Source organism: Ranitomeya imitator, chromosome 10 (genome assembly GCF_032444005.1).
Source record: "Ranitomeya imitator isolate aRanImi1 chromosome 10, aRanImi1.pri, whole genome shotgun sequence".
NCBI lineage: Eukaryota > Metazoa > Chordata > Amphibia > Anura > Dendrobatidae > Ranitomeya > Ranitomeya imitator.
Genome location: NC_091291.1, coordinates 142,310,440 through 142,329,792, shown reverse-complemented (window position 1 = coordinate 142,329,792; position 19,353 = coordinate 142,310,440). Strand labels below are relative to the sequence as shown.

At 46.5% G+C, this 19,353-nt stretch overlaps 1 protein-coding gene across 1 annotated transcript in view; it reads left to right on the top strand.

The window, feature by feature from the left end:
• Positions 1 to 19,034, top strand: part of CCDC15 (coiled-coil domain containing 15) — a 33,277-nt gene extending 14,243 nt beyond the window's left edge. The window contains exons 7-10 of the mRNA XM_069742817.1: positions 12,400 to 12,503; positions 14,693 to 14,857; positions 16,985 to 17,133; positions 17,484 to 19,034. Of these exons, the coding sequence (XP_069598918.1) occupies positions 12,400 to 12,503; positions 14,693 to 14,857; positions 16,985 to 17,133; positions 17,484 to 17,599 (534 nt within the window). The 3' untranslated portion in view covers positions 17,600 to 19,034. The remainder of the gene's footprint in view (positions 1 to 12,399; positions 12,504 to 14,692; positions 14,858 to 16,984; positions 17,134 to 17,483) is intronic.
• Positions 19,035 to 19,353: the final 319 nt, after the last annotated feature.

Here is a 19,353-nt window from a genome sequence, read left to right as displayed (position 1 = left end):
TAGCGTGTCAGACACAGCGAGATCGTAACGATATCGCTGGAACGTCACGGATCGTGCTGTCCTAGCGATCAAAGTGCCACTGTGTGACGGTACCCTAAAGTTGATGTCCCATTCTGGGACAATGTAAAAAAATAAATTGATAAAAACTATAAAAATATATGTATAAAAAAATCACAAAAAAAAGAACAAAGAGAAAAAATATTATTCCAAGAAATACCTTTGTTTATGTTAAAGTAAGCAAAAAGTAAAGAGTTGGTATCGCTGCGTCCGCATCGACCCGCCTTATAAAACTGTACCACTAGTTAACCACTTCTGTGAACACCGTTAAAGCAATAAAAAACGAGGCAAAAAACTATGCTTTAGCCTCATGTCACCGATCAAAAAGTGGAATGAAACGCAATAAAAAACTAATATAAATAATAATAATTTTATTTATATAGCGCCAATATATTCCGCAGCCAACAAATGGTACCGCTGAAAACATCTTGTCCCGCAAAAAACAAGCTGCCATACAGATCCATGAGAGGAAAAATAAAAGTTATAGCTCTCAGAATAAAACAATGCAAAAATAATTACTTTTTCTATAAAAAAAAAAATTTCTCCTTCGCCTCATTGGGGGACACAGCTCCTCCCCTGCAGTATACACCCTCCTGCCGGCTCTCCGCTTCTCCTCTGCAGTATACACCCTCCTGCTGGCTCTCATCTCCTCCCCTGCAGTATACACCCTCCTGCTGGCTCTCAGCTCCTCCCCTGCAGTATACACCCTCCTGCTGGCTCTCCGCTCCTCCCCTGCGGTATACACCCTCCTGCTGGCTCTCTGCTCCTCCCCTGCAGTATACACCCTCCTGCTGGCTCTCCGCTCCTCCCCTGCAGTATACACCTCCTGCTGGCTCTCGGCTCCTCCCCTGCAGTATACACCTCCTGCTGGCTCTCGGCTCCTCCCCTGCGGTATACACCCTCCTGCCGGCTCTCAGCTCCTCCCCTGCGGTATACACCCTCCTGCCGGCTCTCAGCTCCTCCCCTGCGGTATACACCCTCCTGCCGGCTCTCAGCTCCTCCCCTGCGGTATACACCCTCCTGCTGGCTCTCAGCTCCTCCCCTGCGGTATACACCCACCTGCTGGCTCTCAGCTCCTCCCCTGCGGTATACACCCTCCTGCTGGCTCTTAGCTCCTCCCCTGCAGTATACACCCTCCTGCTGGCTCTCAGCTCCTCCCCTGCGGTATACACCCACCTGCTGGCTCTCAGCTCCTCCCCTGCGGTATACACCCACCTGCTGGCTCTCAGCTAACCAGTTCTTGCTTAGTGCCTGTAGGAGGCACATCGGTCTGGTTCAGACCCCAATGTTTTTATTTTACTTTTTACTTTTCTGTAAATTTTTATTTTTTAATTAACGGAGTGAAGGGGGCGACAGATTCCTTTCTAGGGTCCGCTCTCTCCCGAACCATCAACAGGCGAACACGGCGAGTAAACTTCCCCGTACCTCTCCTGCGACGACTGGGGTGCGCCTAATCTACGCTAGGGCGACGGTTCCTATATGGTCCCGATCTCCCCCCTGTAAGATGGCGAGCACCTGGAGTATAGCTCTTATGTGCATCTCCCGGGCTCCACGGCACTCAAGCCCTCACCTGTTGGTGTCATGTAGTCCCCACAGTAGCCGTAAGTCCCCTGTGGCAGGCACAGCCGTAAATCCCCTGCGGCAGGCACATATGAAGATGCACAGACGCTCTCCATTCCCCGGCAAAGGCAGGATCGATTGAGCTTATTCCCTCGTAATGGAGGCTGCATCTCTGCTCGGTGGCGGTGAGTAGTTTCCTTCCTCACGCTGCCTGCGTGGGAAGGTGCGGTACGGGTCCCTGGGGAGAGGCGCCGCTGGCGTCTACGCTGGCAGGCTCCATAAATTTAGTCCCCAGCTTTTTCATCCGGACTAGGCCGCAGTTAAAATCCCCGACCATCGCCGGAGCCCCGCCCACTACTCAGGCGCTTCTCGCTCTGAACGAGAAGAGCCCTGCAAATCTCGGGCGCCATCTTGAGAATCCACTTCTGCGGGGAGGGGGCGACGGATCCTTCCAAGGCTCCAATCTTCCCCGAATCATCAACAGGCGAGCATGGCAAGTATATCTCCCCGTACCCTCTCCTGCGACTTGGGAAGCCATGCCTTAGCTCACTTCCGAGGCGACGGTTCCTTCGAGTCCCGATCTCCCCACACCAGCAGCAGGCGACCACATGGAGTGTCGCCTCCATGTATCCTCTCCTGGAGCCAGGCCTAATGCCGGACAACTGGCCCTGTCCACCCGGACTGAACTCCGTGGATGTACAGAGGCCCCTCTCTATGGCGTCCGAGCAGCCCCCACTGTCCCACCACTGTGAGAGCAGATGGCACAAGGAAGCGGACGGTTCCTCTCCACCTCCCTAACAAAGGGACGATGGATTGAGGCTTATCCCTGCACCGTCCACACTGCACAGAACAGCGCTGAAACCCACATCCGCGGCGGCTCCATGCCGGGACGCGCACCGATGGTGAGTGGATCCATCTGCAGAGGGATATCCACATGCTGACAGGCAGCCTCAGCCACTTCCCTGTGGCCCACCTCTCTGAGGTAACGCTCCGGCTGGCTGCAAAAATGTAGCCCCCCGATGTGTAGGCCGCATCCCGGAAGCCACGCCCTAAGGCGGCTCCACCCGCTTTTCTTGCGCTTCTCGCCTGGCACTACATCAGTACCTAAAGCCACACTGGTCTTAAAGGCGCATGACCAGTATTCCCTGGTCTTAAAGGCACACAACCAGAATTCCCTGGTCTTAAAGGATCATGACCAGTATTCCCAGGTCTTAAAGGCACAAGACCAGTATTCCCTGGTCTTTAAAGCACACGACCAGTATTCTCTGGTCTTTAAGGCACACGACCAGTATTCTCTGGTCTTAAAGGCACACGACCAGTATTCTCTGTTCTTAAAGGCATATGACCAGTATTCCTTGGTCTTAAAGGCGTATGACCAGTATTCCTTGGTCTTAAAGGCACTTGACCAGTATTCCCTGGTCTTAATGGCGCATGACCAGTATTCCCTGGTCTCAATTATGCATGACCAGTATTCCCTGGTCTCAATGGTGCATGACCAGTATTCCCTGGTCTCAATGGCGCATGACCAGTATTCCCTGGTCTTAAAGGCACATGACCAGTATTCCCTGGTCTTAAAGGGAACCTGTCACCCCGTTTTTTGAGATTGAGATATAAATACTGTTAAATAGGGCCTGTGCTGTGCGTTACTATGGTGTATGTAGTGTACCCTGATTCGCCATGTATGCCGAGAAATACATTACCAAAGTCGGCGTTTTCGCCTGTCAATCAGGCTGGTCTGGTCAGGTGGGCGTGTTCACAGCGTTCTTTTCTTCCCCAGGTTTCCGTTGGTGGCGTAGTGGTGTGCGCATGTCCAAGGTCCGGATTCCCTGTGCCCACGTGAAGACACAGCGCGCGATCTGCGCTGTCATTCCTTTCATCGGTGCGGGAGGCCATCTTCCTGGGGCCGCGCGTGCGCAGATGTAGTGCTCTGCTGCACGGGGCTTCAGGAAAATGGCCGCGGGATGCCGCGCGTGCGCAGAAGAGATCGCGGCGGCCATTTTCCCAAAGCCGAGATGCAAACAGACGATAGTCCCTGAGCTCCTTCTTCATCCAGGGCCTTTCTCTAGGTTCATTGGTTATTAGTAACTACCAATGCCGTCTTCTTCTCCCTATCATTGCTCTGGAGATCCGAACTGTAGTCCTACAGCAGGTCCACTGCCTTCTGGCGGGTCACCCCATCCGAATTCAATTGGATAATGTCTCTGCGGTGCCATACGTCAATCATCTAGCAGGTACCCACGGTCAGGCGCCATGACCGAGGTACATCACATTCTCTGATGGGCCGAGATCTATCATTCGGTGATCTCTGCAGTATATATCCCAGGAGTAGAATTCTGGACGGCAAACAAATTCAGCCGTCAGGGTTCCGCCTCAAGTCAGTGGGAACTTCACCCCGAAGTCTTCCATTAGATCTGTCCTCACTGGATCTCTCCAGTTGTAGATCGGATGGCGTCCAGACTGAACGCCAATGTACTCGAGTTCTTGGTTCGGCCTCGAGATCCTAGAGCCTTCGCTCTGCACGCTCTGGTTCTGCCGTGGTACCAGTTTCCATAACTCCCCTTCCACTACTTCCGAAAGCCTTTCGGAAGCAGAAAGGGCCCCAGTGATCCTCCGAGATCTGCACTGACCATGTCAGTTTTTGTTTGCGGAGCTAGTATCTTCTCGCCTTATTGCAGCAAAACTGCAAGTAGGGACTTTCTCACAGGGAGTTTTCACACGTAGTCCTTCTCTATCGCATACTGTTGGCTCATTGGGACCTTAACCCCTTAGTGACGGAGCCCAATTTTTTAAATCTGACCAGTGTCACTTTATGTGGTAATAACTCTGGAACGCTTCAACAAATCCCAGTGATTTTGAGACTGTTTTTTTCGTGACGCATTATACTTTATGATAATGATAAATGTAGGTCAATATGTTTTGTGTTTATTTATAAAAAAATATCAGAAATTTGAGAAAAATTAAAAAAAATTAGCAATTTTCAAACTTTGAATGATTATCCCTTTAATCCAGATAGTCATACCATAGAAAAACATTAATAAATAATATTTCCCACATGTCTGCTTTACATCAGCACCATTTGTAAAATGTTATTTTATTTTGTTAGCATTTTAGGAGGTTTAAAAATGTAGCAGTAGTTTTAAATTTTTTCAAAGAAATTTACAAAATTTATTTTTTTAGGGACCTATCCAGGTTTGAAGTGCCTTTAGGGGTCCCATATATTGAGAAACCCCCAAAAGTTATACCATTTTAAAAACAGAACCCCCTGACATATTGAAAACTGCTGTCAGGTAGTTTGTTAACCCTTCAGGTGCTTTGCAGGAATTAATGCAAAGTGGTATGACAGAAATGAAAATGTGCATTTTTACCACCTAAATATCTCTAACTTCTGAACCGATTACTACAGCCGGCAGACTCTAAGGCCGCTATTTGGTCATGAATTGCCAGAGAAAACATTAGGACCACAAAATTATGATCTCATGGTGCCAATTGGGATAAAGGGGAAGCCCCCACACTCTGTTAACCATTTACAATGATGTAGTCACTATTGACAGCAGCATCTAAGGGGTTAAACAGATTTGGACGGTGCAAACACTGATCGTGGCTGTTGCAGCAAGTTGTCAGCTATAGTGTACAGCCGACAGCTGCTGGATTGTCACCTGTATGGGGAGGCTAGTCTCTCATATCTCAGGTCAGTTAAAAGACATATTGGCTGTCATTAAGGGGTTAATGGTCCTAGGAGTCTTACCGTAGACTCTCTTTCATCTGGGCAGACTTTACTATCAGGGAAGGTCACCCTTTTTTCTCTGCGATATCCTCACTCTGACAAGTCTTCGGAGCTAGCTGCTCTGCTCTTTCAGACCTTTTTTTTCCCTTATTGCCTTCAAGGCAAGGTTGTCCTCAGGCCATCCCCATCCCTTATCACCAAGGTGCTATTGTATTACCACTGTTCTGAGGGCTTAGTTCTTCCGTCATCTCTTTCGGCACCAGTTCACAAAATGGAATGAGTTCCCCATATTCCGGACAAAGTGAGTGCTCTGAGTAGGTACGTCTCGAGGACGACGTCCTTCCGAAGGTTGAACGCTTTATTTGGGCTTCCTGATGGTAAGAGGAAGGCTTCCTGATGTTTCAAGGAAGGGTTTAGCCGTTTCATCGGCCATGATAGCCTGGTGGATTCGTTTCACCATCCAGGAGTCCTTCCGTACTAGATGTCAGCCTATCTCCCGGTCTATCGAGGGTTCTAGGCACCAGGCGTCGGCAAGGCACGCCTGCAAGTTTGCAGATTCGTCCAGTCCGCATGCATTCTTGAGACAATATAAGTCCCACACTTCCACAGATGTGAGTCTGGGCAGGCGGACTCTGCAGGCCGCGGTGGCGCACTTGTAAGTAGCGGTTACACAGGGCCTGATGTGATGTTGTCCCCACCCAGGGACTGCTTTGGGACGTCCCACGGTCTGTGTCCCCCAATGAGGCGAAGGAGAAAGAGGGATTTTTGTGTACTCACCGTAAAATCCTTTTCTCCGAGCCAATCATTGGGGGACACAGCTCCCACCCTGTTATTAGCTTATGCTCGTTTTTATAATCTGACATGCTATACTCTCATATATAATATGACATGCTATACGCTCATACGTTGTTATTGATCTCCTACTGCTTTTGCACCGAACTGGTTAGCTGAGAGCCAGCAGGAAGGTGTATACTGCAGGGGAGGAGCTAACTTTCTTTGTATTACTTAGTGTCAGCCTCCTAGTGGCAGCAGCAAACACCCACGGTCTGTGTCCCCCAATGATTGGCTAGGAGAAAAGAATTTTACGATGAGTACACAAAAATCCCTCTATTGCGTAAAAGCGGCAAAACATAAAACTATATAAATATGGTATCGCTGTAATCGTACTGACCCGAAGAAAAAAGTTGTCTTAATTTTTACCACATGCTGAATGTCCTAAAAGCACCCCCAAAAAACAATTCCTGATTTCCTCGTTTTTTTTTTTTCATTTTGTCTCCCAAAAATCTGAATAGAAAGCGATCAGAAAATGTAATGTGCCCCAAAATGGTACCAATAAAAATGTTAACTGGTCCAGCAAAAAAACAAGCCGTTACCTGACTGTCGGCAGAAATCTGGAAAAATTATAGCTGTTTAAATAAGGCTATGCAAAAACTAATTTTTGCAATAAAAAGTGTCTTTGGCTGCTGTCACACACGAAAACAAAAACCCGATATAAATCTGGTATTGCTGTAATCGCACCGACCCAAAGAATAAAGTCGTCTAATCACTTATTCCGCACGAGGAACGGCGTAAACAATAAATAAAACCAATTCTTCATCTGTTGTTGATTTGTTCATTCTGCCTCCCAAAGATCGCAGTAAGGCTCGGCGCACATTTATCCTGTACTCTAAGCTGAGTGCTTACACTGGGGTTTTTGTGTAAATCTCTGAAATACGTGATTCAGACAGAACACCCGGCGAAAGATTCCCTATAATGAAGCAGATGGAGGCACTGTGGATGTCATAGGACCTGTGACCCGGCAGTGTCCATCTTTTTAGGCATGCATAAAAGCACAGTCTGCCGCAGTTTTGTGCACCTGTGAGAAGGACACCTCTGAACAGACGCCAGACGGAGTCCAGAGAGAGTAAAAAAAAAAAAAACCTACATGGAAAAGACATACCATAAATAAGACATATTTGACCATACAATGGATACCATAACTATAATACACTAACCAAAAGAATGTATTCAGAGAGAGAGCACATCGTACAATATAATGCTTTTATTCATGAATATTAAAACATGATTACACAACAAATAGATAATAAAACATGATTACACAAAATAGGGGGAGATTAAAAAACTAAATATAAAACAATGAATGTATGAAGGGGGCAGGATGTGTCAAACGAATTGGTAAATTTGTAAAGAAACTGGGACATCAATGGCAGAAAGCACATTTACAAAAGCTGCTGTATATTAATAATTACCAGTTTACATGACAGAATGCATCAGTTCATATTAAAAAGTGCAGAGTGCAATAATTGAGAGATGTAAATGCCTGTGTTACCTTAATATTGATATGAAAAATGCATAAGAAATATATGGAAAATATTAGGCTCAGATACAACAGGCAGAGTGAATACATAAAGCAGTGCAATGACTGCATAGTTGAAGTAGACGTTTGCATTAATAGCTGGAGTAGGAGCATAGTGCTATCGTAAACATTAAGCCTAGATGAAAATCCAATTAATATACATGATAATACAGCAATACCAACCAAAGTGACACACCACTGCCCTCTGACACCACTCCAACGCGCGTATCGCTTTGTCAGGGAGTGAGGTGGACAGTGTGAAGGTGCATATATAGGGCAGATGCAGCTGCTGGTAATATCAATCAAGAAGCGCCATGTTATGTGGCGCCGCTACTCACATACACGCCCGTCCAGCATCAGAAACCTGGAAGTACGCCACAGAGTGCGAAAATTACAGTCTGCGGCGCACAAACCCGGCAGCGAAGCCTCTGGGGGTGTTCAAGGTGCTCGCCACACATCTAGATAAGAAGCCTGAGGGGTCTAGTTTCCAAAATGGGGTCACTTGTGGGGGGTTTCCACTGTTTAGGCACATCAGGGCTCTCCAAACGAAACATGACGCCCGCTAATTATTCCAGCAAATTGTACACTTAAAATGTCAAATGACACTCCTTTCTTTTCTTTTCTGCCATGCGCTCAAACAGTGGTTCCCCCCACATATGGGATATTGGTGTACTGCGAAGAAATTGCACAACAAATTTTGGGGTCAATATTTTTCCTGTTACCCTTGAAAAAATAAAAAAAAATTGGAGTCTAAGTAAAATGTTTGTGAAAAAGTTAAATGTTCATTTTTTCCTTCCACATTCCATTAACTTCTGCGAAGCACCTGAAGGGTTAATTAATTTCTTGAATGTGGTTTTGAGCACCTTGAGGGGTGCAGTTTTTTGAATGGCGTCACTTTTTGGTGTATTTTCTGCCATATAGGCCTCTCAAACTCAATTCAAATGGTTTTCTAAATTTCGTTGGAAAGATGAGAAATTGCTGGTCAGCTTTTAACCCTCATAATGTTTATTTGTTAGGAAGTTAGGTTTAGAAAATTGTGCTGATGTCAAGTAACTTTGTGGGAAATGTTATTTATTATTTTGTGTGACGCGACTCTAATTTAAGGGCATAAAAATTGAGAGTTTGAAAATGGCAAAATGTCACATTTATTGCCACATTTCTGATATTTTCACAAACAAAGGCAAATCAGTGGGATCCGTTGAAGCGTTCCACAGTTCTTACCACATAAAGTGGCGCAGGTCAGAATTGTAAAATTTGGCTCGGTCAGGAAGGTGAAACCGGTCTCTGGTGAAAGGGTTTTTTAACATTTTATGTTGGATTTCAGCAAAAAGAAAAAAAAATAAAATATATATGTGCCATGGACTATAACCCCCACAATGGATCTGTCCCTATCCCTATTGCCTTTATACACTTGCTTTGGCAAAACTGATGTGTATTTGGTCCTGCCAATAAAGCTTCTTTGAATCTTGAATCTATATGTGTGTGTATATATATATATATATATATATATATATATATATATATATATATATATATATATTATATATATATATATATATATATATTTTCAAGATTCAAAGAAGCTTTATTGGCAGGACCAAATACACATCAGTTTTGCCAAAGCAAGTGTATAAAGGCAATAAGGATAGGGACTGTGGGGATGTTGGGTAGGAGCTGTAGGGAAGGTGGATGGGGCAGGTCCATTGTGGGGGCTATAGTCCATGGCATAGGGGAGGTGGATGGGGGCAGATGTATGTGTGTGTGTGTGTGTGTGTGTGTGTGTGTGTGTGTGTGTGTGTGTGTGTGTGTGTATATATATATATGTATGTGTATACACACATACATCTGTGTATGTATATATATATATATATATATATATATATATTATATTACATCAGTGCTTTCTTAACCTGCAATAAATGTGGTTTGTGGGGATAAGGGGTTCAGTACTGGACTTGGGGAGTGCTGGCAGTGCACGGGTTAGGTGGGTGCAGAATACTTGCTTTTTCCTGGCTACTGACACCCACTGGTGTCGAGATACACTTGATTCGAAGATGCTGATAACATATTACCGTGCGTTATTAAAACCAAGGACAGATAAGCAGCTATTTTTTAATATACAGTATCCAGCGGGTCCTGGGGCATATTTTTTGGGAGGTCACTTCCAGGCAAGGGTCGCTGGCTTCGGTCTTCCAGGTGATCGGTATTTTGCCATAGCTGCTCTTGTTTCGGGCCCGGTTAGTGGCCACAGTTTTGCCATAATACCATTATACCCTGTTATTCTGGTGAAGACCATAAAATGTTATACTGTGCCAAATATATGGGAGTCTCTGCACCGACCGGAGATTATACCGGTTTCGATGCAATCATCTCCTTTTTTATTATTTGTTTTTGGCATTTCATAAGTCTTGGCGAATGTGAGCAGCACATCTCGCTGCCAGATGACGGCTTGGTTCATGTATCCAGCGGGGCAGAGCGGGCTTTCCTCATTAATCTCTATTGGTGGCAGTTTAATTTATGCCCCACATGTTAGTCACCCTGAGTTCTGGAGCCATGAGAACCATAAAGATAAGAAAGGTGTGTGATTGTCCTGGCAGTGCTATATCCTCATCACAAATAATCTGGGTGACTTCCAGATGTTTATCCGGTGATTGCAGTCAGCCGGTCATCCTTCAGTGGAGAAGAGATTTCTACAGGTCAGAAAACTAATGGCTTCTGTGTCCTGAGGGTAGGATAGACCGTGCATTGTCCGTCTGATCCAGTGCATATTGCAGAAAATGCAATCCACACACTGCAGAGAAATCCGCAGCAGAATTGATCAGCATTGCAGGTTTGTGATCTGCGGCTTGTCAATTTGTTGCAGACTTTAAAGGGGTTTTCTCATCTGTCTTCTGGGAGCACCACTCCTCACTTACCGGCTTCCTTGGTGATTGACAGCAAGGATCAGCGGTACAATTTGCACTGCTAGTCCAAGCGATGTGCTCTCCAATGCTGCAGGCTGAAGTAGCGTATCCTCTGCAGCATTGGAGAATCACAGGGGCACTGAAGCTAGCTGGTTCTAGCAATTCAGCCGCTTCAGAGCAGTACTTTATAGATTTTTTGCCAGAAAGAACTTTCAAAAACTTTAATCCGTGCCTAAGAAACCGGCCAACTCTGATAGACCGTAGAGGTGGTCATTAACCTATGATATGAGCAGTAAAACTAATAGCGTTAAACATCCTTATATTCTTGCAAAATTGGTGGATTTTAACAAAAGATTAATGACACCGTTACTTGTGTTTACTAGCACTTTGCAATTTTCACCATTTATCATATTGAGAAAACACCTTTTAAAGAGGATGTTAAACTGGTCACATCATGGAATAGTGGCTGCAGAACCACGTAGATTTATTTTTTAATTTGAAGAGATGTTCGCTAGTAAACTTGTGGTTATAATTTATAAATCCATTCAGGCGTTAGCAGAGATTATTCTCAGTGGGGCGTGTACTTCTTACCCCTGCATGAGGTTGACCAATCATAAGCAGCCAGCATCACACGGGGAAAAAAGATCACTCCCCCCAACACAGCTTAGAGAAGGTGAGACGTGATGGCAGTCATCTTTCCTCACCACAGACATGAGTGTGATTGTGGCAAAACTGTGCACCACCGTGTGTTTTATCACTGCCATAGTGGGGCCCCCTGATTGATCGTCTGCAGACCCACAGGTCTGGGGTGTACAATGCCTGTTATTTGGCAAATAGTAGAATATCGTTACACAATATTATCGTCTTTCCTCTCCCGGTCTCGGTGACGCTGGACAGGTGGTGTCTGCCCCTTTAATGTGTGTTTATAACCTTTACACGGTCAATAGAAGTGCGTCCATATAATTAGCTGTAATTATGTGTGTGAAAGTACAGCCGCTCGTACAATCTCCTCCGGCGGTGTCACTTCAGATACTGAGTGCTATATAATTATTTTGATTGCACTGCTGGGAGTGATAACATTTGTGGCACTCGGGGGAAAAAGGCGAATAATAAACCTTACCAGCACGGGACGTTCAGTCTTCTGGTCTCATGATCACGATCGCCCATCATCCGCACACGTAAATGTCACCTACAAACGCATCACAGAACAGTGAAATAAGCAGTCTCACTGGCTTAATACTCATCCGTGTCTCTCTCTCAAAAAAATTTTTTTTGCAGCATTCCCATCTAGCGGCCACAGACTCGTGATGTGGTACCTGGGCCCGGGTCTTATGAATTAATTTGTTCGTCTCTGGTTAAGGCTGTATGCACACGTTGCAGATTTTTCGCGTTTTTTCGCTATAAAAAAGGCAAACATTATGCATCCCATCATTTAGAATGCATTCCGCAATTTTTGTTCAAATGATGCGTTTTTTCCCGTGAAAAAAAAAAACGCAGCATGTTCATTAATTTTGCAGATTTTTTGCGGATTTCCCACTATATTATTGCATTGGGAACCTCCGGAAAAATCCGCAAAAAAACGCACCAAAAACGTAAGAAAAATGCACGCGGATTTCTTGCAGAAAATGTCCAGTTTTGCTCAGGAAATTTCTGCAAGAAATCCTGAATGTGTGCACATAGCCTAAAAGTGTTTTACAGTGATTGCGCTTCATACACACAAAGTAAAGGAATAATGATTTGCTTGCCATAAAGTGACTCTTGTTCCTCGCTATTAACCCTTAAATAACTTTGTATCCTAGAGACAAAGCCAGTACCTGATGTACAGAAGACTTTTCATGGACATCGAGAGGGAGCAGGTGAAAGAGACGCGGAGGCAGAAGGAGCACGAGAGGAAAATCTCCAAGTAAGTCGTGACATAACCGATAATTCTGAAATTCTCTCTGACCTGAGCTTGGGATACAACAGAGAATTTATTGGGATTTTACTCTGGGAGGTATTTTATTTCTTGTGCTCAGTTTCAATATTGAAAGTGTCTGAACTCCTTAGTGGGGAAGGAAAGTGACAACTCCTGAAAGCAGTTTTCGGAGTCGTAGAAGTTGTCTTTATTTGGGTAAATTCCCGAATACTGGATTTGCACAGAATATATGGCAAATCTGCCCTTTTTGTGGCTGTCTAATCAGAAAACGGCTGAGATGGCGCCCCCTGTGGTAACGCTGCCCCGGTCTGTGTACACTCGGCCTCCAGCGATGACTTGTCGCCACATGTGAGCACTGCAGCAGCCAGGTACAGAGGCCAGGAAAGCTTTACCGCAGGGGCCGCAGATGGCAAGTGTACGGACGGACTGGTTGGAGTTTTGGAACCCAATGGGGATAATGTGCAACAAAAGATGTGAAATCAGTGGCCGAAACTGGATTAATTTCTGCACTGCAGAAATAATGTTTGAAAATTCAGGATGAAAGCCTTCTCGGTTTCCAGTATATGTTAACATAGCCTTTTAAAAGGGATTTGTCATCAGACTTCAAACAAAATGCATACAGTATTAAATAGATCCCTTGCAACTGATGAGGTTACTGCACTTAATTTGAAAATTTGTGATAGGATAGCTGTTTAATCTTAATGGTAAAATGAGCATTTTATGAGTAGCTTAAAGAGTAAAGTAAATAATGAGTCTGATATATTCAGTCTACGCCCACCCAGCCTGACTGACGGCCGGTCAGTCTCCGCCCACCCAGCCTGACTGACGGCCGGTCAGTCTCCGCCCACCCACCCAGCCTCACTGACGGCCGGTCAGTCTACGCCCACCCAGCCTGACTGACGGCCGGTCAGTCTACGCCCACCCAGCCTGACTGACGGCCGGTCAGTCTCCGCCCACCCACCCAGCCTCACTGACGGCCGGTCAGTCTACGCCCACCCAGCCTGACTGACGGCCGGTCAGTCTCCGCCCACCCACCCAGCCTCACTGACGGCCGGTCAGTCTACGCCCACCCAGCCTGACTGACGGCCGGTCAGTCTACGCCCACCCAGCCTGACTGACGGCCGGTCAGTCTACGCCCACCCAGCCTGACTGATGGCCGGTCAGTCTACGCCCACCCAGCCTGACTGACGGCCGGTCAGTCTCTGCCCACCCAGCCTGACTGACGGCCGGTCAGTCTCCGCCCACCCAGCCTGACTGACGGCCGGTCAGTCTACGCCCACCCAGCCTGACTGACGGCCGGCCAGTCTCTGCCCACCCAGCCTGACTGACGGCCGGTCAGTCTCTGCCCACCCAGCCTGACTGACGGCTGGTCAGTCTCTGCCCACCCAGCCTGACTGACGGCCGGTCAGTCTCCGCCCACCCAGCCTGACTGACGGCCGGTCAGTCTCCGCCCACCCAGCCTGACTGACGGCCGGTCAGTCTCCGCCCACCCAGCCTGACTGACGGCCGGTCAGTCTCCGCCCACCCAGCCTGACTGACGGCCGGTCAGTCTCCGCCCACCCAGCCTGACTGACGGCCGGTCAGTCTCCGCCCACCCAGCCTGACTGACGGCCGGTCAGTCTCCGCCCACCCAGCCTGACTGACGGCCGGTCAGTCTCCGCCCACCCAGCCTGACTGACGGCCGGTCAGTCTCCGCCCACCCAGCCTGACTGACGGCCGGTCAGTCTCCGCCCACCCAGCCTGACTGACGGCCGGTCAGTCTCCGCCCACCCAGCCTGACTGACGGCCGGTCAGTCTCCGCCCACCCAGCCTGACTGACGGCCGGTCAGTCTCCGCCCACCCAGCCTGACTGACGGCCGGTCAGTCTCCGCCCACCCAGCCTGACTGACGGCCGGTCAGTCTCCGCCCACCCAGCCTGACTGACGGCCCCAGCTTGTGCTGAGCTAGTGGTCTCGGGTTCAGAAATCTGTGATGATGTATATAGATTTTATTATGGAACCCTTTGATGGATCCACTGTTGGCTTCATTCATGTGACAAAGCAGAATATATTTCAGTTGCTATTTTTGCACAGCCGACCCGTGCACTTCTGAGCTGCCACATCCCAGGACTAAACTGATGTAACGTCGTGTATCATCTCTATATTTTGGCTTTTCAGTATAATCTCTTCTGTCCACAGAATGAAACATGACCGGGAGGTGGAAAGACTGATGGAGGAACAACGTCTGCGCGTTTCTGCTTTTCCCCGTATCCAGAGACAGTCGTCTGAGTCAGAGGAGACTGAGCAAGAGGCGACGGCCGAAGAGGAAAAGGAGCGGGTACAGAAAACCAAAGACTGCAACCGGTAAATCCAGGGATGATGTCTGTCAGCGGCGGCCCAGCTCGTGTGAGCTGACGGTAAACACACGGCTCTCTCACTTCCCCTGTGTCCTGGTCAGGCTGTTACGGCATTTTGGTATTTGGGAAGTTGCTTGTGGTTTTTAGTTACTATACAGGGGCAATTATAGTCAGTATTTCGTGTGTGGCAGTTACATTTCACTCCGGCAAAAGGAATTTCCTATTAAAATCTTATTGGGCTTTAGGGTGAAGATTCTGTGAGCTGCTAGACTGGGTCCAGCCGGCCATTAGCTGGTTGTCAGAGGAAGGCTCACTTAGCCAATGGCTCTGACAACTCCACCCTTCCCAATGTACCTGCACTCTGGGCATTGCTGAGCTTGCACGTGTTCTCAATATAGAGGGGACTTGGGCTGTGCGCACACAAGAATTTTATCGGGTTGTTCAAAAAGGACAAGTTTTCTAGGAGAAACTGCAGCAGGAAGCGCTGTGTCTGAAGTTTTTCAGTTTCTGTTTTTTTTTTTCTGCATCACTTTTTGCAGTCTATTGATTGGACAGCACCTACTATGGAGCGTTTTCCATCAGGAAAGGAGGCTTCAGAGAAGTGACTGCTCTTTTTTTTTTTTTTTGTCCCTCTAGGCGTCTTTGAAAAGGACACAACATATCGCAATGGAATTAAATTTGAAGAGTCCCTGCAGCAGACGCAGTTTCTTGCTGCATCCAAAACTTGTTTTAAAAATTGTGTGGCCATTGAACATCACTTTGGGCGCAGGCAGCAAGACGCAGTGTGCACAGTCACCTATAAGGTCCATTTACTCGGGCTGATAATCATCAGACACATTTTCATAAGAATACTCATTCCTGACCACTGGCGGATGTAAATGTGCTGATGAATTGGCAAAACACTCGTCTGTCGGCTGAATTGATTGATTAAGCAGGCGCAAAAATCTTGTACATATCTGATTGAAGCAGTTTTGTGGGCAGAAATTGGTATTTCTAAATGGGCATTTAAAGGGAACCTGTCACCCCCAAAATCGAAGTTGAGCTAAGCCCACCGGCATCAGGGGCTTATCTACAGCATTCTGTAATGCATTCTGTAATGCTGTAGATAAGCCCCCAAAGTATCCTGAAAGATGAGAAAAAGAGGTTAGATTATACTCACCTGGGCGGGCGGTCCGATCCGATGGGCGTCGTGGTCCGGGGCCTCCCATCTTCATAAGATGACGTCCTCTTCTTGTCTTCACGCTGCCGGTCCGGCGCAGGCGTACTTTGTCTGCCCTGTTGAGGGCAGAGCAAAGTACTGCAGTGCGCAGGCGCCGGGCCTCTCTGACCTTTCTCGGCGCCTGCACATTGCACTACTTTGCTCTGCCCTCAACAGGGCAGACAATATATGCCTGCGCCGGAGCCACAGTTTGAAGACAAGAAGAGGACGCCATCGTAAGAAGATGGGTGGCCCCGGACCACTATGCCCATCGGACCGGACCGCAGCGGGACCGCCCCTGGGTGAGTATAATCTAACCTCTTTTTCTCATCTTTCAGGATACATCGGGGACTTATCTACAGCATTAAAGAATACTGTAGATAAGCCCCTGATGCCGGTGGGCTTAGCTCATCTTCGATTTTGGGGGTGACAGGTTCCCTTTAAGCGCTTGGCTCATCTTTCTGCAGGAGCAACCGATTCTCTGCCTCCCAGCTCCCTGTTTACCAGATTTGGTGCCTAGGTAAGCGGCTACTCTGAGATTGCAGAGGTGGCTGACAAGCTAGGCAACGAGTGGTACATAATAGGATTAAAAATCCCTCCAATCTGGAGTTTTAATAAGCGGCATATTGCAAAGTTGCTTGTTTTTACGAGAACTTTACAATTTTACCCATTAATAACAATAAGACAAACTCTTACAACAGCAAATTTTCCCCATGAGATCAAAAGGATCGGGCATATTAGAGTCCAGCAGCCCAATCTTTCTTTGCCCCAATATCGTCTATCACGGTGGACAGATGTTTCCATACATGTTGGATAGTTGGCCAGTTGCAATGAAAATGTTATTTCCTATTAGAGGGCACACGTGACTGTCTACTGATTCACGTGACAATGGCCAGCACTGCGTTTTTCGACAAATAATGCCGCCTCTCTTTCCAGGTACATTGAAGCTTTACGAGCCCAAATGAAAGACAAGTTGTTGTTCCATAACATTGAGCTTCCTCCTCTGTGCTGCTGCGGCTCCGACTTCTGGGACTCCCATCCAGACACCTGCGCAAATAACTGCGTTTTCTACAAGAACCCCAAAGGTGCGGCCTGGGAAGGGGGTATGGGTATGGATTCCTGTAAATGTGGACGTGTAATATGGATTACCTGAGTTATTAATGATGTAGGTTCAGCCTCACCGCTCAACAAATCATCTATAAGGAGAGAGATTTACACCTCTAAATGTGTCAGAATCCTGCACCAAAAACTGATGATGTTTGGACATGGTTTGTATATGGGAGTGTCCTAAAGAACCATCATGGCTGTTGTGCCCTGGAGAATAGAGGAGGGTCCGGATTGCCCCCTCTTACCTGGAAGCCTATTATTTTGTTGTCTGTCATTTAATCCTTTTATTAATTTTCAATAACTTTTATTTCTCGTCTTTCACCCGCAGCATACAGTCGCGCCCTGCAATCCGTGCTCTTGTCTCGTGACATGTGGGATGGATCCGCCGGCTCCAGATTCTCCGCCTATAACATCAGTTTTGCAGAACCACGAACTGTAAGATAATGCACAGATCTCTGCTGGATGCAAGAGCTTGAAGTTTGGGAGTGGAGGAGGACAAGGAGTTATTAATCCGTATCCTCCAACACCAAGGATTCAGGCATGAGGGTCGCCATTTGTGCTGACCTACGGCATACGTATTTTACACTTTAGCTTTTGATAAATGACTTAAGATGTTCTGCAGTGGCAGTTCCTGCAGCATGCCGCCAGGGAAGCGACGGTGTGTTGTGTGCCGGGCTGATCACTTGCAGGACTTATGCATACACAGTTCTATACGTGTATGCAGAAAATCTCTGGGGGGATTTACCATGAGATAAATGTTTTTTGTGCAGATATTAATCTGTTTGGTTGTTTTTTTTATTAGTTTGTGACTATTTTTCTTGTTGAACTAAATTATGAAAACGTAAAGATTAAAAAACTTTTTCCAAGTCACAAAGAATAAATTGATCTCAAAACGGCAGCAAAAATAAACTGTCCACAAAAAATAAAGGTAAATTAACTCCAACAGAAGTACAGAAACCACAAATGGAAACAGTGTGAAATTCCAACCTTTGTTTCAAGTCCTCTGCCATACGTTTTTTTTTTTTTAAACAGCCTGAAAAATCTGTTTTAAAGTTATAAAGTCCATCTAACGCAATAAGAGAAAATGAACCAGCTCACCCACAGCGCATGAAAACTCTGGAGAGCCCTGCATTTGTGGTCAGTCTTTTAGCCTCTGGGTGTAGATAAGAATAATTCCATCCAGTGACCTGAAGCGGAGGTACTGAGAATGGTGCAAAACTGAAACGCAATATGGCTGAGTTACTAACTAAGATGTGCCAGAATTCAGTGACCGTTCTGCTGTTTGCTGCAATTACATAGGGTTTTAGACACTTTGTGCCTCCTTAGATATTTTTGTAAAGTGCACGTCACCAAGTCTAGTATTTTTTGGACTTTTGGTAACAGTAGTGGATCACAACACAAGCCCAAAGGCCCAAGCTTTAAAGGGAATGTCCACTACCCTCTCACTTCATCTCACATCTACTCTTCTCTGCAGGGACAAACCCTTTAAATTTCATTATTAATTGTTGTTTGCTATGAATTAAGCCCAATGAGAAATAAATGCTGCTGGATTTAAGGTCAAAGTATTTCAGCACATGAGAATCTGGTCACAGACGCTGGTGTTATAGTCATGATGGCGCCCATCACAGTGTGCTGGAATAATGGCTGCCGATGCCGCCTGCTGGATGTCAGGAGTTGGTAGTAATAACATTATAAGCACAAATATATCAAGTTGCACAGGGAGAAACCTATTAACGCAGCTAGTGCACAAAGGAAAACCGTAGAGACTACTCGGTGACCCCAATTTTTTCTTCTGTATTTGTGTTGTTTGTTGTTCCACGACAAATGTGTTGGAGATTTCAGGCACCAGATACGTTCAATGCAGAATAAATGACTAAACGTACTTAGTATTCTTCCAGTGTCTGTGCTGCTACATTTCTCCACTAGGGGGCAGATGTGAATATTTCCTGACTGCACCGTTATATAGGATATAGTGTCCGTTATCCGTCCGGGGCGGCAGCGACGTCAGTCAGGATCCCAGGGGAAAGCTGCTCCATTGTTCACTCATATTAGATGATTTGCACAGGTGATATCACTGCGGATTAAATCAGCAGACTACAGATGTACGAGATTTTACAAAGCTCGTTCACACACTACAGAAAGTTTCTGCACGGAAAGTGACCTGCGGCGCAGATGTTTAAAGTTCAGAATATGTTACT